This window comes from Ipomoea nil, unplaced genomic scaffold, assembly GCF_001879475.1.
Source record: "Ipomoea nil cultivar Tokyo-kokei standard unplaced genomic scaffold, Asagao_1.1 scaffold2845, whole genome shotgun sequence".
Classification (NCBI taxonomy): domain Eukaryota; kingdom Viridiplantae; phylum Streptophyta; class Magnoliopsida; order Solanales; family Convolvulaceae; genus Ipomoea; species Ipomoea nil.
The window spans coordinates 1,693,166-1,718,670 of record NW_017619273.1 but is presented as its reverse complement, the minus strand read 5'-3'; the positions used below and the strand labels follow the sequence as shown (position 1 = coordinate 1,718,670).

The 25,505-nt window shown below is 35.2% G+C and overlaps 2 protein-coding genes across 2 annotated transcripts; one reads left to right on the top strand and one right to left on the bottom strand.

The window, feature by feature from the left end:
• Window positions 1–8,522: 8,522 nt before the first annotated feature.
• LOC109159712 (glucan endo-1,3-beta-glucosidase, acidic-like) lies at window positions 8,523–10,832 on the bottom strand. The gene is made up of 2 exons (XM_019307808.1): window positions 10,751–10,832; window positions 8,523–9,651 (listed from the first exon to the last, which is right to left on the bottom strand). The coding sequence occupies exons 1-2, from the start codon at window positions 10,806–10,808 to the stop codon at window positions 8,696–8,698; spliced, it is 1,014 nt and encodes a 337-aa protein (XP_019163353.1). The 5' UTR covers window positions 10,809–10,832; the 3' UTR covers window positions 8,523–8,695.
• Window positions 10,833–17,475: 6,643 nt separating this feature from the next.
• LOC109159803 (zinc finger MYM-type protein 1-like) lies at window positions 17,476–20,030 on the top strand. Its single transcript, XM_019307915.1, has one exon. The coding sequence runs from the start codon at window positions 17,476–17,478 to the stop codon at window positions 20,008–20,010; it is 2,535 nt and encodes an 844-aa protein (XP_019163460.1). The 3' UTR covers window positions 20,011–20,030.
• The last annotated feature ends 5,475 nt before the right edge of the window (window positions 20,031–25,505 follow it).

The following is a 25,505-nucleotide window of genomic DNA, read 5'->3' as shown; positions in this document are numbered from 1 at the left end:
ATATTGAACCGTTGAAAAAAGGTAAAGAAGCTTGGATATGGAGTTGGAGATGGCGAGGGACGGTGGTGAAGGAGGAAGAAATGTCGGTGAGGTGCCGGAGGAGATGGTGACAGTGGAAGAGAGGCGGGAAGAGGTGCCAGCAACGGAGGAGAGGCCGAAGGACAGGCGATTGAGAGACGGTTGGAGTAGGGGAAGTAACGAGAGGAGGCCGGTGCCGCCTCCGCAAAATGAGCAGAGGCGGCAGCCTATCAATGGAGGATCCAAAATCTTCCTTATATTCATTAGATTAATAGTAAAATAATGTCCTGTAATTTTAATCTAAATTATTAATAACTAATTTTTTACTACTAACCTTATTATTATTAAGTTTTCGGGCGAAAAGTTAAAAAGGAAAATTTTGTTTTTAATAAGTATTATTATTCCCTAATTGACTGATTATTATTTTTCCTTAATAAGTATTACTGATTATTATAATAATTAAAAAAAAAAAAGGAAACGGAGGAGGATCCCTAATTGACTGAAAATGAAAAAGAAAAATATTACTGATTATTATTCATTTTTTATTGAATGATTATTATTATTCCTTAATAAGTATTATTATTCCATAATTGACAGATTATTATCATTTCATAATAAGTACTAATGATTATTATAGAAAAGTAAACGGAAATTACTTAATAAGTATTACTTATTATTATTTCTTTTCTATTGTTTGGGCGGGAATACACGGAAGGAGAATTTTGTTTTTTAATAATACTAGGAATAAAGGTCAAATAGGTCATCGAACTGCACACGATAATGCAATTATGCTACTGAATCTAAAAAAACTACAATTGAATCCCTAAACTAACCGAATTTATGCAATTCATCCAATTTACAAGTTTTCCCAGTTTTTAACAGGTTACCCCTACATCTATGATGCATATGTGGTATTTTTTTTAAAAAAAATAATTTATTTTTAAATTGATTTTTTTAATGCTTATAAATAAAAACAAATATAATTTGTTAATTTGTTTCCTATTATAGCAGACCCCATTAATACGCTGAGTTTTCTCCGATAGGTGGATCCACCACTGATTTTCCTCCCGGCGGGAACAATGGCAGCGAAGTCCCCAGCCCGTCTAGTCGTAGCACATCCTCCGTACCGCCACATTCACCGCCGATTTTACTCTGCTCCTCCAATTTAGACTCGGACGAGGATTCATCCAACCAAGCTCGTTTATCCATCGCCGCGCCGCCTCCTTCGAACTCCGCTTCCGCCGCCAGAGAGTGGAGTTCCAATGGTTTTTTATCGCATTGTCCGTCCTCTTGGGCAAAAGGCGCGCGATCGTCAGCCATTTGTTGTCGTGCACAGCATACGCGCTGAGAATAATGGTGTTCTCATCCGGTGAGAACGGGCAGTGCTGCACGACAGGTCTTAGCAGGTTGCACAACCGCAACCGGCACGACTTCCCCGACCGCCTTGGTATACCGGTGCTAATTAGCGACCAGTTTCGCAGCCTGTGCTACTCCACCAGCTTCACCAGTGTCGCATCTTCTCCCGACAAATTATTTTTGTTTTTATTTATTAAACATTAAAAAATTAATTTAAAAATAAATTATTTTTTTTAAAAATGCCACATATGCATCTTAGGTGGATGAGTAACTTGTTAAAATGTGGAAAAACTTATAAATTGGACAAATTGAATGAAATTGGTTAGTTTAGAGATCCAATTGTAGTTTTTTTAGGTTTAGTGGTCGAATTGCATTATCATGTGCAATTCGGTAGCCTTTTTTTTTTTTTTTTTAATTCACATGGAAGGGGAATACCCGAGAGTTTAACAGAAAAAATTCAGGATCCATATTTACAAAACGCCATGACGGAATACTAGCCAAATCATCCTCTAGAAAATTGAGAGCCTCATCCGATGGGTGAGGAAATAGCTGAATACCATTGGAGGTGTGTCTTGCAAGGGCAGCAAGATAGTCTGCTGTTTTGTTCTGCTCGCGGAAGACCGCATCAATGCGAGATACTTCAAAGCAACGTAACTCTTTCTTGCAAGCCTCTAGGATGTAAGGGGTAGCGATGGACGGAGGTCTGCAGTCATTCATGTAGTTGACGACCTCACTTGCATCGCTTTCAATTAACACCTTCCCGTAACCCAAATGCGCCACAAGCTGGATGCCCTTCAAGAGTGCCCAAGCCTCAGCCTCCAGCGGGGAACAACCTCCAATGCCATATAAAAAACCCTGCTTCCACGTACCATAGCTGTCACGAATAACTCCTCCACAGCTTGCCCTAAAGGATCTCAAGCAGACTGAGCCATCAACATTAAGTTTAACAAAACCCTCATGGGGCTTCGACCAACACAAAGTTTTCCATGCACCTTGACCATCACAACACGCCTTTCTCTTATTTATGCTGAAGGGTTTATTTGTCTCATCGAATTGTTTATGAACCCAAGAAACCTTGTAACTGAGAGGGTGGACTATGTTGTTGAACACAGCCTCGTTTCTCCACTTCCAAATCCCCCATAAAAGGGTGAATAAGGATCTAAGGTTCCAGGATTTCCGCCACCTTTCATAGTACTGACCTGCAACCAAACTGAAAATGGGGCTGAATTGTTTCTAGTAACAGACGCAGGCAGAATCAGGTTCAGAAGTTCATCAACTGCAGGCATTTCCTTAGTACATGGTCGATATCTTCCATCAGATCTCCGCACTTCCAACACTTATCACACGAGGTGAAACCCCTTCTGTTATGATTCTCCCATGGGCAACCAGCCAAAGAAAAGACTGGACACGATTGGGCACCTTCAACTTCCAGATGTTGTTCCACTTTGCTGCTTCCACCGGACTCGAAACACCAATCGCAATGTCATAAGCTAAGCTTACTGAGAATTCGCCCAATGTCTCTTTGCTCCAGCCAATAGAATCAGTTGCTTCAGGTTCAGTATATACAATGAATGCTGCTAGCTTTCTGAGTATGAGTTTAGGCAGGAGATGATTTAGTTGTTCCCAGGCACATCCCCTTCCCTCAGACCAGTCCCAGTAACTGGAGACATGTCTCCCAATGTCAGTAACAGGAACTATAGCAATCGCCTCGTCTATAAGTGGTCTATCAATCAGCCATTTATCTACCCAAAACAAAGTATCTCCCCCATTTCTCACTTGCTTCTTCACCCCCTTCTTGAATGATGGGAAATGTTTTAATGATCCCTCTCCATGCGTTAGACGAATTAGCTTTGAGGTGCCAAGTTGAAACATCATTAGGTAGGAACGCATACTTAGCTCTAAAAATCTGAATCCACAAGCAGTCATCATTCTGGAGGATTCTCCATCCGAGTTTAGCAAGGAAAGCATGATTCATTTGTTCCATTTTGCGAATACCCAGGCCCCTCGAAGCTTTACTTTTGGTAACAGTGTCCTAATTAACCAAATGACATTTCTTTTCACCAGCTTTGTTGCCTTATAAGAAGTTTCTCACAAGATTTTCAATGGCTGAATTCACACCCGCAAGTAAAAGGGTTGATTGCATTGTGTAATGTGGTATTGACGAGAGCACTGACTGCGCTAGGACTTGTCTACTTGCAAATGAGAGGGTTTTGGCCTTCCGAACCGCAAGTCTTGACTATATGCGCTCCATTAAGCCCGCAAACGAATCACTCTTAAGCCTCCCATGGATCGAGGGGATACCAAGATATTTACCCATGTCTGTTACCATTGGGATTCCGGCCACATTGATAATCTGTTGCTGCAGCTCCAAGCTAGTGTTCATTGAGAAGTAGATAGCCGATTTCTGAAAGTTTACTTTCTGACCCGAACAGAGGCAAAATTAATCAAGGCAGCCTTTCATTACATGCATCTGCTCGAATGTTGCTTCCCCGAACAGAACCAGATCATCTGCGAAAAAAAAAAAGATGAGAGATATGAGGTGCATTTCTTGCTAATTTAATACCTTTCCAACGCCCAAGCCGAACAGCTTCGTCAATTAAGTGACTAAGCCTCTCTACGCACAACACAAATAATAGAGGAGAGAGAGGGTCCCCTTGTCTAATTCTTCCTTTCGGTTTGAACCATTCCGTTTGCTTCCCGTTCCATAGCACAGCTAGCCTTGATGACGTGATACATTCTCGAATGTTCCTCCTCCATGATTGATTAAGGGCAATGTCCTGCAAAGTATCAACAATAAAGTCCCAAGAGAGCCTATCATAGGCTTTCTCGAGATCAATCTTCAGGACAAGCCAACCAGAAGCACCTTTCTTAGATTTCATAGAGTGCAAGACCTCTTGATAAACTAAGATATTATCCGTGATTGATCTCCCGGGTACAAAACTTTTTAGGTGAGATCCTACCAGCTGCATTGATAAAATCTTGAGTCTTGACACCATAGCTTTGGTAATTAACTTGTATAGTGCGTTACATAGGCCAATGAGTCTAAATTGCTTCACAATTTCCGGATTTGGTATCTTCGGAATGAGTGCAATGAAGGTGTCATTGATGCCAACCGGGAGGCAACCACTGTCGAAAAATTCCTGGGCATATTTCACTACGAAGCTTCCAACTATAGGCCATGTTTTCTGAAAAAGCTGGCTGAAAAACCATTCGGGCTCGGTGCCTTGCAAGCGGACATGTTGAAGATAGCATTCTTTATTTCATCTATGTCGAAGGGAGCGTTGATTTTATTCCAATCAGACTCAACAATAGTAGGGAACTGTCCGTGTGGAAGCCCAGTGGCATTGGCAGAGGAACCATCTGCAAAAGGATTAAGAAAATAATCTTGAACATGTGCTTTGACATGGTCCTCCGTGATCCAAACACCCTCCTCGTTCCTCAATGTGCTGAAGCTTGAGTTAACCTTTTTCGTTGCTGTTGAGGCATGGTAAAAACGTGTGTTGCAATCCCCTGATGAGATCCACTTTTCCCTTGAACGTTGAAACCAAACTAGTTCCTCTTGATAGAGTGTCTCATCCAGTTCCCTTCTCAGTTTCCTTTCCAGTTTGATGAGATATGGTCTTGGATTAAGAGCTAAGCTTTGTTGGATCCCCCCTAGCCTAGCCATCAGTCGCTTCTTCCTGTAAAATATGTTACAAAAAGTGCATCTATTCCAGTTGGCTAGAGTTGATGCCATGACCTTCATGTTGGCAGCCATGCCCACCTTGTCATTCCAGGTTTGCCGAATTAAAGACTGAAAGGAAGGATGTGTGGCCTAAGCAATGTTAAACTTAAAATTCCTGGGCATAGTCAGAACCCATGATTGGTATGTGCTCCACCATGGTGTCCGGGAAGTTAACTCTCCATTCTACATTGCTAACAGCTCGATCAAGTCGGGCGCCTTTGTACAACGGCGTGTTTAAACGCCTTATCCATGTGAACTTGCTACCAACAAAGCCTAAGTCAAGCAGACCTTCCTGAAAAATTCACTCATTAAAGTCCCTGCACCTGACTGTAGAAAAGTGGTCTGCGTTGCTTGATTCATCCTGGCAGGTAACCGCGTTAAAATCCCCAGCTACTAGCCATAGATTTTGGGAGTTGAACGTTTGGTAAGATAGATCCGCAAAGAGCCGCCTGCGAAGATATTGATTAGGACTTCCATACACGACTGTTAATAGCCATGGATCGGATTGCCCATCATTCACTTGCATAGAGATAAATTGGAGATGAGTATCTAAAATGACAACATCAATGAAATCCTTCCAGAACACCCATAAACCCCCCAAAAAGTCGACCGCTTCCACTCTAACCCACTCGTCGAAAGCAAAACGAGAGCAGATGGTGTTAGCATGGCTACCCGAAACCTTGGTTTCCAACAAACAAACTATCGCCAGATTATAAGAACTAGCAAAAAATTTAAAGATGCGACCAAACTCTCTTGACGCCGCACCCGCACCCTGACAATTCCAAATGAGGCACGACATAAACAACATAAAAGAAACAGAACAAAACGCATTCAAGAACGCGGCAGATAGGGAGCAATCGGCCCAATAGGGGCACCAGGACCTTTATCATCAACCATAACTTCATCAAACTGAAGAACAACATCCAAGTGCGAAGGACCTGGGTCTGGTAGGTGCTCTTTGAAACCAGTCAAAAAATCATTTGCATGTGAGGCAGTTGGGGTGCTATTGGCATGGTGGATGGTCATGGTTGTGATGTTCCTCCCTTGGTTAGAACCCCGAACAACTGTATGCTCAGCCTCCGCAGCTGCTCTGTTTGGTGCATGGCCCCTCCCAAGACTCCTTCTAGTGCCTCCTCTGAGCCCTCCCCGGAAGCCAAATGCGGCTGACTTTGGGAGACAAACTAAGGTAAGACACTCTGGTTTGGCTCCTCCAGAGTTTGCTCCGGCTGCGGTAATTGTTCCTAATTCTAGGAAGGACCCCTTCCGTCTATTGGAGAAGTGCACTAGCATCTTGCCCAGACTGAGTTTTGGTTTTCCCCATCATCTTCCAAACCGACAAGAGTAGCAAAAAGGGATGACGATCCCAAGCCCCTATCTGCTCAGTTTTTGGGGACATCTGTCTTCTTTGAGCAGGTGGGCGATCAACTGGGTAAATTGGAGCAGTGTTGCGAGGCCATCTCTCTTTATGAGTAACCAGCATCCACGAGCCATATTTCTCGGAAGGAACTTGTTTAACCACTGGTTGTACAATTGGCTCTTGGGTCCCTCCACCTTGTCCAGGAATATTCGCGGCTCTAGTACCATGGCCTCCACACTGTTCCTGTAGGTGACCGTAGACTCCGCATTTGAAGCAGACGAGCTGGAAACCTTCATATTCAATGGGTCTTTCCTTGAAGTTTAACACAAATTTGGACACCAGTGGCTTTGTAAGGTCAACCTCCATGCAAATGCGAGCGAACATCCCTTTCGAAGCAATGCTTGTTGTGGTGTCAATTTTCATCGGCCAGCCAATCCCTACGCCAATCCTCTTCAAGAACGGTTCATCAAAATACTCCATAGGCGGCGCTGGAAACCGAATCCATACAAGAAGCTTCTTGGTTTTGTTGTTCAGGGGGTCAAAATTGGGCACCCATTCTTGAACAACAAGATAATGGCCTAACACCAACCAAGGACCCTCAAATTTCGCATACTCGTAGTCTCTGAACGATTCAAATTTGGCCAGGAAATAATTTTGATCCAAGGCTATTAGTTCGAAAGGGGCCTATGTCTTGCACATGTGTTCCAATCTTTGAAGGAGATAAGAGTAGCTGATAATTCTCCCCAAAAGCTTAATAACCAAAGACCTTCGCCAAGGACGCCGTAGTCTTTTCTTCTCTTCTTTTGTTACCAAGATAACCGGGTACTCAGACTTTGCCGTTTCCTCATCCATCATATCGTCATCCGAATCCTCATCCTCAACCAAAGGTAGGGAAGTTTCCCTGCGCGACCGCGCTTGGTGAGGTGTGGCGTCTGGGGTTTTCCATTAGTTGGAGTCCAGAGTAGACACCCCTGCGCCGATGGGGGTTTCCTTGGCTAAACCCTCTGATGGTTGCTTCACCGATGAAAGCATCGCGTCACGGCCCCTCTTAGATTTCTTAGTGCTTCTCTCTAGTAGATCTTGGTCTTCCGGTGACCGATGGGTAGCCGCCATCGAAGGAATCTCAAGGAGCGAATCCACTGCTATCTCCATCTGAACTTCTCTTCGATGACCTATTTGACCCTTGAATCTTTCCTTCCAACCAAACACTAGGGTATGGAGGCTCAGAAAGTTCACATCAACAAACATTTTGTTGTGCAGCAATATTTGCCAAATAATCAGTTACACAATTTTGTTCTCGATACTACACGTGCTTAACTATCCCAGGTCATCCCTTGCTCATCCAACTTTTACACTATATTCTTTTCCGCAGTTCGGCAGCTGGCCCCACTAACTACATTTATAATTCTTCCCTCACCTCCTTCATAACTTCCTTAGAATCACTTCTGAATCCCTTATTTTAAGCACATTCCATTCGCTTCCCTTCATTATCGCCAAACTTTCAACTTCCACCGTACCACATGCTTTTGGTGGTGCTTGCACAAGAATCCTCAATACCAATTTCCGCAACTATCATTAAGTATAAGCTAATTTGAGTGTAAATTAATGATCAAACTTGAATTTTAAGGGTAATTAAACAATATAATTAAATTAAATATAGATTAAATTACTTTCTGAATTATATTTATATTAGTCTGCAATTTATCATATATTATAGAGACTATATGAGTGTTTATTCCTTTAATTTGATTAATAAATCTAATCAATCAATCAATTTTGTAAAAACATTAGGAATTTTCATCTCAACCTAACCTTATATGATGTATGTGCTCAAACAGGGATCGAGTCTCACCAGCGGCAGTGTATTTTGAATGTTGTTTTGAACTGGGCCTATAATTAATCAATCAGCTAACAGCTAAAAACCATTTACCAAACATGGTCATAATTTGAATGTTGTTTTGAACTGGGTGCCAAATTAAACCTTAGTTCATGGTATATTTTGCAGTTTTCAAATGTGCGTTCAATTAACTGATGAGACTAATGAATGAGATCAGAGAAATCAAGAGATAGAATCTCAATTCATCTACATTAGCCCAAATACTTGTTTGGAATTCAAACTTATTATTCCACTTAATAAATACAACAATTCTACAGTTAAGTTTGTCGATCCATCCTTATTCATAAAAATGATACATTATTATTACTCCGGAGTATATTATGGAGCTAGGAGCGGCGAAGAATTATTGTAAAGAAATTTGATACTTTGGCTTTTGATCGGGGGAGAAAAGGCCGAAATGCTTCTCAGTTTCATCCCCAATTTTCAGGTTTTCATCGAACATGGCGAACAGGTAAACCTCCATTGATTTTCCAGGCTTCAATGGCGTTCCAGCCCCACTCTTCACATGGCTAATCATGTTCCTGTAATAAACCTCAGCATTTTTAGCGGTCGCGGCATCACCGCCGCCGGAAGAAGGCCAGCCGGTCTCGGAAACAACAACGTCGATGTTAGGCGCCTCTACCTTAGCGGCGGCAGCGTAAAACCCGTCGAGCATTGCGTCGAACAGGTTGGTGTATCCGGCGTCGTTGGGGGCGGAGTTCTCGAACAGCGCGGACGCGAGGGGAACGTTATCCGGGTCGCCGATGTGGGCGAAATACGGGTAAATATTGGCCAGTAGAGGGCATTTCTTCTCCGCCAGGAACTGCACTATCGGGACGGCGAACTCCCTGGCGTCGTCGCGGAACACGCTCTCCGCCGGCGGGTAGGTGTTAGCCAGAATCGCGGAGAACGTCGCCGTGGAGACCTTGATCTCTTCCTGCAACCCGGAAGCCGCCAAGGAATTGTACACATTCTGCATCACCGGGAGAACGAAAGCGGCGAACTCACCGGAGGGGGTGTTAGGCAAAACCTCGTTCCCTACAGCTAGGTACTTGAATTTCACATCCGGATAGTAGTTCTTGACGAAGGTTTGGACCCATTGGTCGGCGGCGGCGGGATCGGTGAGCGATTGCAGGGTGGGATTAGGGATGCAGAGAATGACTTGGATTTGGGATCCCCGGAGAGCATCGAGAACCGGCGGGACGGGGTCGAAAACTCGCATGCTGCTGATCCCATTTTGCTTGTACAGGTTAATCACTTGTGGTTCCGATGGCAAATCATTTCCATTCCTCCCATAACAAACACCAACCGATTCTGCCACTGCATATATAGTAGATATATAAACATCAAAATCCAAATCAATTACTCCTAATTAATTAATGATTACAGCAAACTCTAGCAATAATACGTACATTTTTCTCCGGACTCCACCAAATAGTATATGATAAATCAGGATGATTCAACCTCATTAAGTAGTAGGATGTGACAGAATTAATTTCTAATGTCCATAAGAAGCCTACTAGAATACATATAACCCTCACACTACAATTATTCATGCTCGATCATGTTTTTGCCCACAAACTGAGCTAGCCGCTTGAATAATTTACTAATCAAGCTTCTACAAGTTTCCAAAAATCTTTTTTTTTTTAATAATATAACGAAAAAGAATTTTTTTTTTTTTTAATAATACGTACATTTTTCGGGGACTCCACAAAATAGTATATGATAAATCAGAATGATTTAATGACTCATTAAGTAAAATGATGTGACAGAATTACTTTCTAATTAATGTCCATAAGAAGCCTACTAGTGAGTACGTATAACTCTCACACTACAATTATTCATGCTCGATCATGTTTTTGCCCACAAACTGAGCTAGCTGCTTGAATAATTTACTAATCAAGCTTCTACAAGTTTCCAAAAATCTTTTTTTTTTTTTAATAATATAACGAAAAAGAAATTTTTTTTTTAATAATACGTACATTTTTCGGGGACTCCACAAAATAGTATATGATAAATCAGAATGATTTAATGACTCATTAAGTAAAAGGATGTGACAGAATTACTTTCTAATTAATGTCCATAAGAAGCCTACTAGTGAGTACGTATAACTCTCACACTACAATTATTCATGCTCGATCATGTTCTTGCCCACAAACTGAGCTAGCTGCTTGAATAATTTACCAATCAAGCTTCTACAAGTTACCCAAAAATCTCTCTTTTTTTAAAAAAGAAAAAACCTACTAAAATTTACATATTTGTTTATCTAAACAATACTGGTACGTTTATTAATTAGAATTTTTTTATTGGGAAGAAAAAGACAAATGAGCATTAATAAACTTATTTTCTGAAATAGAAAATTAAATAATTAAAATAAAGGAATTGAAGTCTAATATATACTATTACAAATGCAAACAACCTGTTGTTTGAAGGGTGACAAAGAGGAGAATAGCTGCAAAGAAGCAATGGGTTGCCATGACTCAATCAAGTTGCATTGGTGCTTGGAAGAACCAATTTGATGCTGCTTTTATAGGCGGTATGAAACCTAATATGTTCATAAAATTTCACTATCCATTAAATTAAGTATTTTATCCAAACTTATAAAAATAGTATGATTGCACTTATCCTAATACTAGTTTTTACGCGCATTGCACGATTGAGATAATGCCCAATATTATTTTTTTAAAATAAATACTTTAAAGTATATCAAGGCAAGATTATATTGGAATTGTTCATGCATAGATAATTGAATGTCAAGGCAAGATTATATTGGAATTGTTCATGCATAGATCATATAGTCAAGATTGATTATAATTGTCAATAAAATAATTGTATAGGTATAGTTGAAGCCAAATACGGGACATAAGGGAGAGCAAATAAAAATTAGGGCATAAAATATTAAATATATACTAATATTGAAGAGCTAACTGCTGATTGCCAAACAATGACATTGCGAGATAGTTTCTCACTTCAATTTGTTGTGTGATTTGAATACTCTTTTTGTCAATAAATCCCCCAAGTAGTTAATATGATTGGCTTAATTATTATTATTTATAAAAAAACAATTATTATTATTATTATTATTATTATTATTATTATTATTATTATTATTATTATTATTATTATTATTATTATTATTATTATTATTATTCACTCGCGCGATGCACGAAAAAAAATTATGTTATTATAAATATAAATAAAAAATAGAAAACTAAAATATTTTAAATTATTTAATATAATAATATTTTTAAGCTTCCATTGGTCAAGTATTTATTATTTTTATAGAATACAAAATTACAATTAAAATTATAATTTTGTATGATTATTATAATCTCTAATTATGTGCATATTCAAATAAACTTATAGAGAGAATTTACATAATTACATTGATTTATTCTTAATTGTATTTCATTTATATTATAATTTTCACAATACGAATAATAACTAAGATAATTACATTTGAAAAGCAAATTTTAAATTTTGTATGTGTAAATTTAAACTCTAATTGAACATATTTTTATATGATTATATAATATATAGCTATTTTATATTTTAAAAGTATATTTTTTATATGATTATATAATATATAACTATTTTATTTTTTAAATGTTGTGCATATATATATATATATATATATATATATATATATATATATATATATATATATATATATATATATATATATATATATATATATATATAAAGGATGTTGTGGCATTAATTGTAACATTAATTATTTCTCAAACCATATAGCTTTATTATATAAAGGATTTTTACGCGCATTGCACGGTTGAAATAATGCCCAATATTAATTTTTTTAAATAAGTATTTTAAAGTATATCAAGGCAAGATTATATTGGAATTGTTCATGCATAGATAATTGAATGTTAAATTTACCTATTTAAATAGGCAATTCTAAGTTTACAAATGCAAGATAATATAGTCAAGATTGATTATAATTGTCAATAAAATAATTGTATAGGTATAGTTGAAGCCAAATACGGGACATAAGGGAGAGCAAATAAAAATTAGGGCATAAAATATTAAATATATACTAATATTGAAGAGCTAACTGCTGATTGCCAAACAATGACATTGCGATATAGTTTCCCACTTCAATTTGTTGTGTGATTTGAATACTCTTTTTGTCAATAAATCCCCCAAGTAGTTAATATGATTGGCTTAATTATTATTATTTATAAAAAAAAATTATTATTATTATTATTATTATTATTATTATTATTATTATTATTATTATTATTATTATTATTATTATTCACCCGCGCGATGCACGGAAAAAAATTATGTTATTATAAATATAAATAAAAAATAAAAAACTAAAATATTTTAAATTATTTAATATAATAATATTTTTAAGCTTCCATTGGTCAAGTATTTATTATTTTTATAGAATACAAAATTACAATTAAAATTATAATTTTGTATGGTTATTATAATCTCTAATTATGTGCATATTCAAATAAACTTATAGAGAGAATTTACATAATTACATTGATTTATTCTTAATTGTATTTCATTTATATTATAATTTTCACAATACGAATAATAACTAAGATAATTAATTTGAAAAGCAAATTTTAAATTTTGTATGTGTAAATTTAAACTCTAATTGAACACATTTTTATATGATTATATAATATATAGCTATTTTATTGTTTAAAAGTATATTTTTTATATGATTATATAATATATAACTATTTTATTTTTTAAATGTTGTGCTTTTATATATATATATATATATATATATATATATATATATATATATATATATATAATGAAGGATGTTGTGGCATTAATTGTAACATTAATTATTTCTCAAACCATATAGCTTTATTATATAAAGGATAAAGGATTATTATTATTATTATTATTATTATTATTATTATTATTATATAACGTTAGGTCATTTTATATGTTAATCTAAACATCTAATTTTTTCAAATATATTTTTACTAACCGTTGATATAATTCGCTGGTCAAATTCGCTAATATAATCCGATAAGGCTAACTGCTAATTGTCAAACAAGGACATTGCGAGGTAGTTCTCACTTCAATTTGTTGTGTGATTTGAATACTTTGTCAACAAATCTCTCAAGTAGTTAATATGATTGGCTTTATTAATTACATTTTTTTTTTAATTTTTTCATGGTATGAATAAAATACTTGGTAAATAAATATATAGCATTATTTTGTATTATAACTTTGATATTTAATTAAAAAATAGTGCACAAAAAAAAAGATAATAGACAATGTAGTGAATATAATCCATTGATGAATTTGAATGTAAAGAATTTTTACATTAGAGAAATATAAAGACAATATAATTAATAAAATTATTTCTCTTAATTAATTTATTGATAATGAATATTTTTTTTAAAAAAAAGACATTGTAGGGACAATGTAGCGAATATAATCAATTTATGAATTTGAATGTAAAGAATTTTTTTATTGGAGAAAAATAAATACAATATAACTAATGAAATTATTTCTGATCTCTTATTTAATTTATTGATAATGAATAATTTTTTTTGAATAAAGACATTGTAGACACATAATTCTAAATTTTTTTTTTTTTGAATGCTACTCGCTCTATTACAATGTAGTATCTGTTCATATACTTTCTCAACCTACTGAAACACAAAGAGCTAATAACGCCTCCACAGAGGCTCGAACTCACAATCTTCCAAATGGAAGTCCAACCCGGGTACCATTGGACCACATAGTCCTGGTACATAATTCTAAATTAAAGAAATGCATATCAATTTTTTTTTTTTTGTAGCTACTAAATTATTATTTTTAATATTAATTTAATAAGAGTAAAATAGAGTACTAATTATGTCAACTTTGATTGGGATGAGGTTCGAACCTAAGATCTTTCTTATTGAAATCAATGAGTAAGTTAACGGTGAACTAACATAAATTAATAGAAAAGATAATATTTAAAGGAAAAGTTAACAGATAATCATATTCATTAAGGATAAATTAGGAAATCTTAAGAAAAAATTAAAATCTGATCAATTTTAGCCATTCATTTGATTAAAAAATTTGACCGCCATTTTTTCTACCCATTATAGGCCTAACTCTCTTGAGCTCTTATATTAGTGTGTGTGTGTGTATATATATATATATATATATATATATATATATATATATATATATATATATATATATATATATATATAGAATTAGATTCTGGTGCGGTTAGGGTGCTCAGGTGCGGTTGTGCGATTTAATCTGAGCCATTCATCTCGCTTAAATCAACGTCCAAGATTACCAAAATTTTTTTTAAAAAAAATACGTGGTGGCAATTTTTTATTTTTGCATTTAGGTCAAAATTAATGTGAGCGGTTCTGTGATTAATGTGCGTGAGTTTTGTATATAAGATGCATGAGTCTTGTGCATAAGGTGCGTGAGTTTTGTGTTTAATGTGCGTGGGGTTGTGTTTAATGTGAGTAGTTGATAAAACTTAAAGTGTGGGCTTTTGTGTTTAAGGTGCGTGAGATTTGTTCTTAATGTGAGTGGAGTTTGTGCTTAATTTGCGTAGGGTTTGTGCTTAATGTGTGTGAGGTTAGTGATTAATGTCAGTAATTGTTGAAACTTAAAGTCTGTGAGTTAATACTTAAAGTGCGTGAGTTTTGTGCTTAATGTGCGTGAGATTTTGCTTAATGTGTGTGGGTTTTGTACTTAATGTGCGTGAGTTTGTGTTTAATGTCAGTAGTTGTTGAAACTTAAGGTCTGTGAGTTAATACTTAAAGTGCGTGGGTTTTGCGCTTAATGTGCGTGAGATTGTGCTTAATGTGTGTGGGTTTTGTACCTAATGTGCGTGAGTTTGTGCTTAAGATCTAACACTTAAGGTGCGTGGCTTTCTTCCAAACACGCGTTTTTTTTTTTTTTAATTTTCATTGATTTGAACCGTTGATCTAGATTTGATCAACGGTTCAGATCTAACCGCACGGGAAGCTATACCCGCACATGAACCCTTCCCTATATATATATATATATATATATATATATATATACTAATATGAGCCTAAGAGAGTTAGACCTATAATGGTTAGAAAAAATAGCGGTTAAATTTTGTAAGCAAGTTCTAGCAAATAAGCATTTTTCATCTTTTAGATTTCCACACTTTATAAATCTACCACACATCGTTTGACAACCCACATATGACAAAGTTTTTAATAATCATGGGTTTTGACACAAGAATCATAGGCAAATTATTTCTAAACAAATGGACGACATATCCTACATTCATGCGTACTTGAATTTAGAACTACGCAAAACGGATGTCCAAAAATCAAATAAAAATCCTGTAAGCACCCATTTATCATCCTATTGCATACTTCAATAAACAATTTTATCATTCAATACAAATTCAAGCAAACCCAAATTGCATAGCATATATACTAGCGTAGAAAAGCTTTTCATAAAGGTTTCAAGCAATGCAAATGGCAAAAGATACAAACTTTATCAATCCAAGTGTTTATCAAAGAATAGTAAGAGTGTTCTAGCACTTATAGATGCAAGCATATCTTAAAGATGCAATCTTTCATACCATACTTTGAAATAAGGAAACTAAAGGAGAAATGATAACAAGAAGGAAAGAAGATGTTACCTTTACGGTCTTGCTAGAGTTTCCTTGAAGTATTGCTCACAAAATAGAGGAAAAATATGAGTAGAAGATTTTATTTTTGCAAGAAAGGATTCTGGTTTTTAAGAGAATAGGGGGCAAATCACAAGATGATAGAGTGAAGACATTAGCCAAGGGAAGAATCGAACCTTACACTAGGGTTTTGACATTTTCGCACTCCCATTCACGCCACTATCATGGCGTAACAGTGGGCCTGAATGGCCTATTGACGCTCCGCCTCTAGGCCCTATTCACGACGTGGTCACGGCGTGACCAGGCGCGTGAATGGGGTATTAACAGGGCCGGATTTGGGGCTGTGCAAGCTGGGCTACCGCACAGGGCCCCCAGTTTTAGAGGGCCCCCAAATTTTAGAGGCCCAGTATAGTAGTATACCTAATATACCTCACAAATTAAAAAAAAAATTCTGAGGAATAACTGATCAGTTTTCTCCGTTAATTAAACAAAATTTTTTTTTTTTTTTACAATTAAACCGATCAGTTTTCTCCAACGTTAATTAAAATTTATGAAAGAATTAATTGAGTAATCAATAATGTTGTTTCCCGATGTTTCTTTGTCTTCTTTGCCGATTCATGATTGGCAGGGCCGTAGAGGATTGAGAGGAATAAGTTCAGAGATTCAGAGTTCAATTCATCTTAGTCTTCTACTCTTCTAGTCTTCTTCGACGTCCACACTTCTGCGTTTCCGGCAAAGGCTGCACACTCCACGAATTTCATCTTAGTCTTCTACTCTTCTTATTCTTCTAGTCTTCTTCGACGATTCTGCACGGATTCACGGAAATACGAAATCGGGAAGACTGGAAGCGGTGAAGTCTTCAATCTTAAACCTGGGCGTTTCCTCCTTATTTGCATCTTTGTTTTTAAATCATATATATCATTATTAGTTAATAGTTATCACGCCGGCAAGGCAATACGAACTCTGGACTCTGGACTTATTGGATTCTGCGCTTTTCTGGACTCTGGACTCTGGAGTTCTGGCTTCTTGCCTTCTTCCTTATGCGGTTCTGCCCCTTCTGGTCACTGACTCACTGGTAAGCAACTCAGCAATCATAATAAATTTATTCTGCGTTTTGTTTTAATCAATTTTTTTTTTGAAAAATTGTTTTAATCATTTTTTTTTTTGAAAAATTGTTTTAATCAAATTTATTATGCATTTTGGCACTTTTTGCAAGTCTTGTTGTAGATATTATAGATTCTGTGGCGGTGTACTCGGTGTTGGCTTGTTACCGGGAGACGGGGAGAGGCGGGAGTGCTGCTGTGCTGGTCGGCGTGACGGCAGTAAGGCAGTAACCGACCAAGACAATAAACAAAAAATAAGGACTTTTCAATCAGGTTGTTTCAATCCTTTTTAACTTTAAATTTTTAATTTTTAATTTTATATGTTATATGTGTAATGTGATTGCTCCTTGCCTCTTTGTTAGAATATTGTTGTTTGATAACTTTGATTTCAATTGCTGAATCTGTGAATTGCATATTATGGCTCCCGGCATTAGGAAATATGAATCTGGTTATGAAAAACGTAAGAAACAAAAAAAAAATGAAGAGTTACAACAATTACAAAGAGGAGCATTAGATAAGTTTATAATTAAAACACCACAAATTTTTTCTGAAAATCCAAATGTTGGTGTTGATGTTGATAATGAAAACAATGTGGATAATCATGATACTAATGTTGAAAATGGTAACAATGTGCATATTAATATTGAAAATATTGATCAAGTAGAGAATGAAAAAATGAATAATTCACCCAACAATGATGATGATGCAGATGCTTTATATGAAACTAACAATTGTGATATTTTTGATCCAAGAAATTGGGATGGACTTGATTCGAAAATGATTGATTTATTAGTAATCAATGGTCCTAAGAGAGATAATTCTATTGTAAAAGGTCCTAAAGATAAGTTTTCTAGGCAATTTAATGCAAATTTGTATACTAGGGTTTTATCAAATGGCGAAAAATGTGATAGAGAATGGTTAGTTTACTCAAAAGAGCTTGATAGAGTTTTTTGTTTTTGTTGCAAAATCTTTAAAAATGGTATTGGTAGAGGTCAATTAACAAATGAAGGTTTCAATGATTGGGCTCATATTGGTGAAAGACTTAGAGAACATGAGACATGTATGGAGCATATTAAAAATATGACGACTTGGTATGATTTGCGTCAAAGGTTTAAGAAAAATCAAACCATTGACAAAGTTGCTCAAGGATTAATTAAAAAGGAGAAAGATCATTGGAAAAGAGTTTTGTTAAGAATTATTTCTTTTGTTAAGTTTCTTGGCAAACGTAATTTAGCCTTTCGGGGTACTAATGAAAAATTGTATCAAAATGGCAATGGAAATTTTTTAGGCTTAGTTGAGATGGTGGCCGAATTTGACCCTATTATCCAAGAACATGTTAGGCGTATTAAAAATGAAGAAATTTACTTTCATTATCTTGGTCATAGCATTCAAAATGAATTAATATCTTTGCTTGCTTCCTCGATGAAATCTGAAATATTAAAAAAAATAAAGCAAGCAAAATACTTTTCTGTAATACTTGATTGTACTCCTGATATTAGCCACAATGAACAAATGTCATTAATAATAAGATATGTTGATGTCTCTACACATCAAGTTAATATTGAGGAGTCTTTTTTAGGATTTTTGAATGTGAATGATTCAACTGGACTAGGTCTTTTTAGTACTTTGCAAAATGAATTGCATCTTCTTAATCTTAATATTTTTGATATACGTGGACAAGGTTATGATAATGGGTCAAATATGAAGGGTAAACATCAAGGTGTGCAAAAAAGACTTTTAGATGAAAATCCTAGAGCTTTTTATACTCCATGTGGTTGTCATAGTCTTAATTTAGTTTTATGTGATATGGCAAATGCTTGTAGTAAAGCAAAAGATTTTTTTGGAGTCATACAACGTATATATACAATTTTTGCAAAATCTACCAAGAGATGGGGTATTTTGAAAGATAATGTACATGGTTTAACTCTTAAGTCATTATCTTCCACTCGTTGGGAGAGTCGTGTTGAGAGTGTTCAAGCCATAAGATTTCAAATGGTAGAAATACGAGAGGCTTTACTCCAAGTTGCAGATGTTGATAGTGATTCCTTAGTAAGAAGTGAAGCTAAATCTCTAGCAACAAATGAACTTGGTGATTTTGAATTTTTGGTGGCTATAGTAATATGGTTTCATATATTGTATCGTATTAATTTTGTTAGCAAGTACTTGCAATCCAAAGACATGCTTATTGATGTTGCTTTCGAAAAAATTGAGGAATTGATTTCTTTTTTTGAGAAATATAGAGAAAGTGGTTTTAATGATGCCTTGGATTCTGCTAAGGAAATTGCTATTAAAATGGATATAGACCCCGTTTTTCCTAAGAGACGTGAAATCCGTAGAAAAAAACAATTCGATGAAAATTCAAATGCATCATTAGAAGTTTCATTATCTGCAGAAGATTCATTTAGAGTTAATTATTATTTTTTCATTGTTGATCAAGCTGTTGTTTCTCTTAAAAGTAGGTTTGAGCAATTTCAAGAGTATGAGAAAATATTTGGTTTCTTGTTTAATTCTGACAGGTTAAGTTCTTTAGATGATATGAGTTTGAAGTCTTCCTGTAGTCGTCTTGAAAATTCTCTTAAGCATAATGGACATTCGGATATTAATGGAGATGAGTTGTATGTGGAGTTAAAACTAAGAAGAGAGTTGTATGTTAATGAAAAACTAGGACCCATTGAAATTTTGAAAGATTTGGAATTGTTTGATTGTTATCCTAATGCAGTTATTGCATACAGAATTTTATTAACTATTCCTGTTACTGTTGCATCTGCAGAAAGAAGTTTTTCCAAGTTGAAATTGTTGAAGTCCTACTTACGCTCTACAATGTCACAAGAACGGCTTAACGGATTAGCAATGATATCTATTGAAAATGATCTTTTGGATAAAGTAGATTATGAAGAGTTGATTGATGAATTTGCATCAAAGAATGCTAGAAGAACATCTGTTTTTAAATAAAAGATCTCTAATTTGCATTATGTTAGAATTTTATTTATAATAAATAAAGTTGTTTGAATTTTTCTTCTTTATATTGAAAATCATATATAAATAAAAATCATATATTTAACGATATTGATTTTAAATATTGCGCTTATACTTTTGATAGAGACCGTAGGGCCTCATTTATTTAGGAGCACAGGGCCACAAAAAACTAAAAAACGGCACTGGGTATTAAATCCCCTTTCGCGCCTTGTTTTACGCGTGGCCACGGGTTTTCTTCAGTTCGACCTTCGTGTCCAAATTTTGTCTCGAATTCTTCTCGGAATAGGCTTGCGATCCCTGTATTGTTAGTTCTAAAAAACAAACAACTTTATTAAAAAATTAAATGCTCAAAATTAAAATACGCAATGTAAATAAAACCTTGGGTTGCCTCCCAAGCAGCGCTTCTTTTAACGTCTCAACTTGACGTACCCTATCTTTCAACCTGGGTTGGTTGCCTGCACACCACTTTCTTTTTTTCTCCAGACTAGTTTACTTAATTTACCTGCACAACCGGTACCGGTTTATGGAGGACTTTGAGAGATATCCTCCCCACGACCAAGAACTTGCTTATAAAGAGAGTGGAAGTTGATCCTTTATGTGCCATGTGTGGCATCACATGTGAAGACACTATGCACTCATTAGTGGTGTGTGATTATGCAAAGGCCATTTGGAGAGAATCCCACCTTCCAATCCCTACTAATGTCACAAATGTTTTTTATACTTGGTTTAAAGAAGTGTTGAGTATTCTAGACCTTAATCAGTTATTCCTCACCACTGCTATTCTATATTATATTTGGAAGGCTAGGAATGGTGCTATTTGGGATGCAAGGCTAGGAATGGTGCTATTTGGGATGCATGCCTACCTGACCGCTGGTTCAGCACCCACTGATGCGCCGTTGCATGCCGAGGATGCTGTTGTGCCGCAGCTGGTTGTCTCCGGAAGTGCGGCACAACGGCGATCGTGCCGCTTCGACGCTAGACTCCACTTGCCATCCAACAAAGCTTCAGTGAGTGCGATATTATTTTATGCTAATGGAGATTATGTTGCGGCCTTTAGTTATTACAATTGAAGCATATGCTCCATCTCAACTAAAAGTTTAAGCTCATAGTTAGATTACACAGCATGTGCTCCATCTCAACTAAAAGCCTAAGCTCATAGTTGGATTGCACATTAATGGCTATATGCTCAACAATTACCACCATGTTTTTCACCACTTATGGTCGAGGCTTTTGCATGCAAGGAGGTGCTTTCTTGGTTAAGGGGCCGTGGGGAATCTTCGATCGAGTTGCTAACGGATTGCTCGAGTCTACAACATTGCTTATCCTCACCTGTGGGGTCAGTTCGATCCTACGTCGGCTTTGCCATAGACAATGCATCTATTATTTCGTTATTTGATTATTGTGAAGTCAGTTATATTCTTAGATTGTCTAATTTGATAACTCATACTTTAGCTGCTTTGGCTTTTACTCAGTCTTCTACTATGTATTGGGAGTCTAATAATCCTCCTGACGCTATTACAACTTTTCTCTAATATATGCCTTAACCAGCTCTTTTCAAAAAAAAAAAAGTTATTTTTCGCGCGTTAGATGGTTGGCGCGTTAGCCGTCAACGCTCCTAAGGATTCCTAACAATCATGTTCATTGTCTACAGGATACAACTTTATACTTAACTCCACATGATAGATGTTCATTGTCCAATGTCCTCAGATATACATTTAAACCATCAGAATGCATGGGCAGGTGTATGGACAGGGAACACATCATACAAGTATCACAAAAAGAAAACACGCACAAAGGTTTTTAATTTCTTAAAGAGTTAATTACGGAAATTGTTTCTTGACCATAGCGCTATAGCGAAATTACTGATTTCGTTTTTGATTATTATTTTTTGACCAATTAAGTCCCTCAACTTTAAAAATCTTAACTAATTTGATCTTTCGATTGTTTTGCCGTTAGACATCCATTAACTCGGGACCAAATTGGTAATTTTGTTATAGTCAATGGACTATTTCGATCATTACATGCACCATTTTCTCCGAAAAATTAATTACTAAAATGGTCATTTGACTATAGTGAAATTACCAATTTGGTCCAGAGTTAACGGATGTCTAACGGCAAAACAAACGGATGACCAAATTGTTTAAGATTTTTAAAGTAATAGGACATAATTGGTCCAAAAAAATATAGTCAAAGACTAAATTGATAATTTAACCATAGTCAAGAGACCATTTCAGTAATTAACTTTTTTTTTAAATTCTCAAAAGTATTTTTAAAAAATAAACTTTTTTTTTATTTCTTATATTCACTTGAGAGGTTGTAATAATAATTTTAAAAACTTTAGCGTTTAAAAGAAAAAGAAATGAACCTAAACACGATCAAATGCTGACATTAGAAAAAAGATAGGTGTATGAATGTCTGCTTGTAAATTTGGCGAAAAAGAAACACTACAAATATGTTTTATAGATTTTTTTATGATGTTAAGTATTTAAGAAAATAAATACTCTCATATCGAAGTGTGATTTTTTATTTTTAGAATAATTTATAAAGGCAACAATAAGACTCAAATAAATCGTCAAGTCTAGCCATCAAATGTACAATTGATAGAGTTAATCAATCCACAGACCTACAACAGAAGTGTTCAAATAACATACTTCTTCCATCCTATTTTATGTATATGATTCAATTAAAGAGATTTGACTGAAATTATTTTTAATTCAACTTTCATAATATTAAGTTTAGTATTAATATACAAAATTTATATATTTAAAAACTATATTAAAAGCACTATTAAACACAAAAAAAAAAAAATCAAATTTAAAAATAAATACAAAATACTAAAATAAAAATAAAAAAATAGCACAAGATACTTATGCCATTATACATTATTTTATACGTAATCATCAAAGGGGCACTTGGTTCACAAAATGTTAGATTACCTTAAAGAATGTTAGACGGCTGAAATGTTTGATTACTATGAATGTTATATTTTTGTGTTTGGTTAAAACTTAAAACTGATGTATGCAATATAAACATGTTTCGTTAAAGAGTTATTTTTATGTTATAATGGTTATTTTACTTTAAAATTCTTAACTTATTTTTATGAATTTCAGAAATTTCAAAATTAAAATAAATAAATAGGGAAAATGTGAAATATAGAAGTAAATGGTTCAATTTTTATTTTTTATTTTTTTAATACTATTGACTCTATTACAAAAATAATTAACTAATGGGTTAACCTGGAAAAAAAATTAATAAAAAGGTAAGAGCTTGAACTTGAGAAATATTGATTTCTATGTTTGGTTCATATTATGTAACTTAACCTACACATAATGATGTCGTTTAAATCATTTCTTTGTTTTTCCTTTTTCAAATTTTCATTTTTCATTCTCCATTTCTCCAATTTTTCATTTCTCCAATTTTTTAATTTCATTTGCAAATTCAATAATTTAATAAAAAAAATCAATAAATTAATACTAAATGTATAAAACTAACGAAAGTTAATAAAAGTATATAGGGAAAAGGGTCAAATAAGCCCTCGAACTTTAGCTTAAAAGTCAATTAGGCGCCTAAACTTTTTAAAGGTGCAATTACACCCATCAACAATTCATTTAGGTGCAATGAAGCCCAAAAATAAGTTAATGACTTGCTATCACAGGTCATTAGGGTTCAGGCCACCTTCCGGCGAATTTTTCTGCAACAAAATTGTAACTATTTCAATCATTACATAGTTTGGTAACATAATAAGAACATCATCGACTACAATCCCCCCATATAGCATTTGCTATGTCTTCTCGGGCCTCATGCATAACATGTTGTTGATGCATATTTAACTTTATAGGTTCATTTTCACCACTACTTCCACTACTACTAGGCATTTCCATGCCTTTCCTCTCATAGTTAGTCGGTAAATAATTGATCCATAGCATCATGCATCCGTATAAAATTGTGCATTGCACAACAAGCAAGAGGAATTTGGACTTGACTTCGCAACGGGTAACCATGAATGTATTTAAGAATTAGGAATCTCACTTTTAGTAATGCAAAACACCTCTCTATGACATTACGCAAAGACGAATGCCGATAGTTGAATAGAGCTTTGCTTATTCCGTATTCGTCCTCGTCCACGGAATTCATTTAAGTGATAGTTCTCCCCACGATAAGGTGCCAAAACCCCAGGAATATTTGGATAACTGGCATCGACAACATAGTAATAACCTATATAAATTTTAAGCACATAATTACTAACCTATTTATAGTTTTCAACAAGGTAATTTACTCATTTCATTAAAAACAAAAAACAAAAAAAAAAAAAAAACAAAACAAAAAACAATATCATACCTTGCGAAGGCATAGAAAATTCATATTCAAATTTTGTAATTGCATCTAAAAATATGCGGGAATCACTTCCCTCCCATCCTGTGTGTACGTAAGTAAACATCATGTCATGTGAACAAAAGGCCATGACATTTTGGATCACCATTGAACCCTTTTGACTACGATACATCTTTTGTTTTGATGTTGGTGCCCAACTGCCACATGTATTCCATCAATGACGCCTATACATTTTTGCAATAAAGATTGTAATAATATTTAACAACAACAATAATAATACCTCAAAATAAGGATACTATTTTGAATTCCGTAAGATTTCTGGTTGAACAGGTCCTCTATTATGATATCATTCCCTAAGTATCTAAGCGCTCATACCGTTCTCTTCACACATTTATGAACCGTTGCAGTTGAATGTTGAAATCTTTCAGCTACTATACACTGTGTGCATGCTTGGCATAAAACATTAAGACGAATAGTCAATTTTTCTATTGCACTAACATTTCTTGTATGTATCATGTAAATTTTCATGTGCTTCAACCTCTCACATAGAAAAAAGAATAAATGTGTTCATAGCATCTTGTAGGGGTACAAATAATAATTCTCCAATGTATTAGTCATTTGTATGTGAGTGCAGAGTTGATTAATTTTTCAACTAATATTCACGCCCCTCTTCATCAAATTATTGGTGAACCATAGAAAATTTGGAAAAGGAAGAAGAAAGAAGAGAATGCTTTGGAGTAGGAGGAGGAGACTATTCAAACAAGATGCTAATGCCTGCTAACAAAATATGATAAAGAGCTTATATATCTTCCGAAATGTCTTAATCAATCTTCCGTTATGGCAGTTGGGCACTGTGAAAAGTGAAGAATATATATATTTTTCTATGAATGCTAAACTACAGATTCTTCATGGTCCGTACACTGACGTCCTTTTCGGTTTCATGATTCCGTTGGATGCGAATTTTGCGTTGAACAGGAATTGGGCGAGATATTGATTCCTGAATGGAGAAAAAGCCGTAACTCCGTATCCGGTTTCAATTTCTCAGCATTCCGTCTCCGTGGATGAGATTGAACGGAGGCGGCGTGCGAAACCCAGTAGTCGGTTGTTAATTTCGGATTTCTTCAATAACAGGGTTGTAA

Bases quoted from the DNA above. Each gene is read 5' to 3' on its own strand.
- LOC109159803 (XM_019307915.1), top strand. From the start codon at position 17,476: ATGGCTCCCGGCATTAGGAAATATGAATCTGGTTATGAAAAACGTAAG.
- LOC109159712 (XM_019307808.1), bottom strand. From the start codon at position 10,808: ATGGCAACCCATTGCTTCTTTGCAGCTATTCTCCTCTTTGTCACCCTT. The intron at 9,652-10,750 runs GTTGTTTGCATT...CTATATATGCAG, and splicing joins TGTCACCCTTCAAACAACAG to TGGCAGAATCGGTTGGTGTT.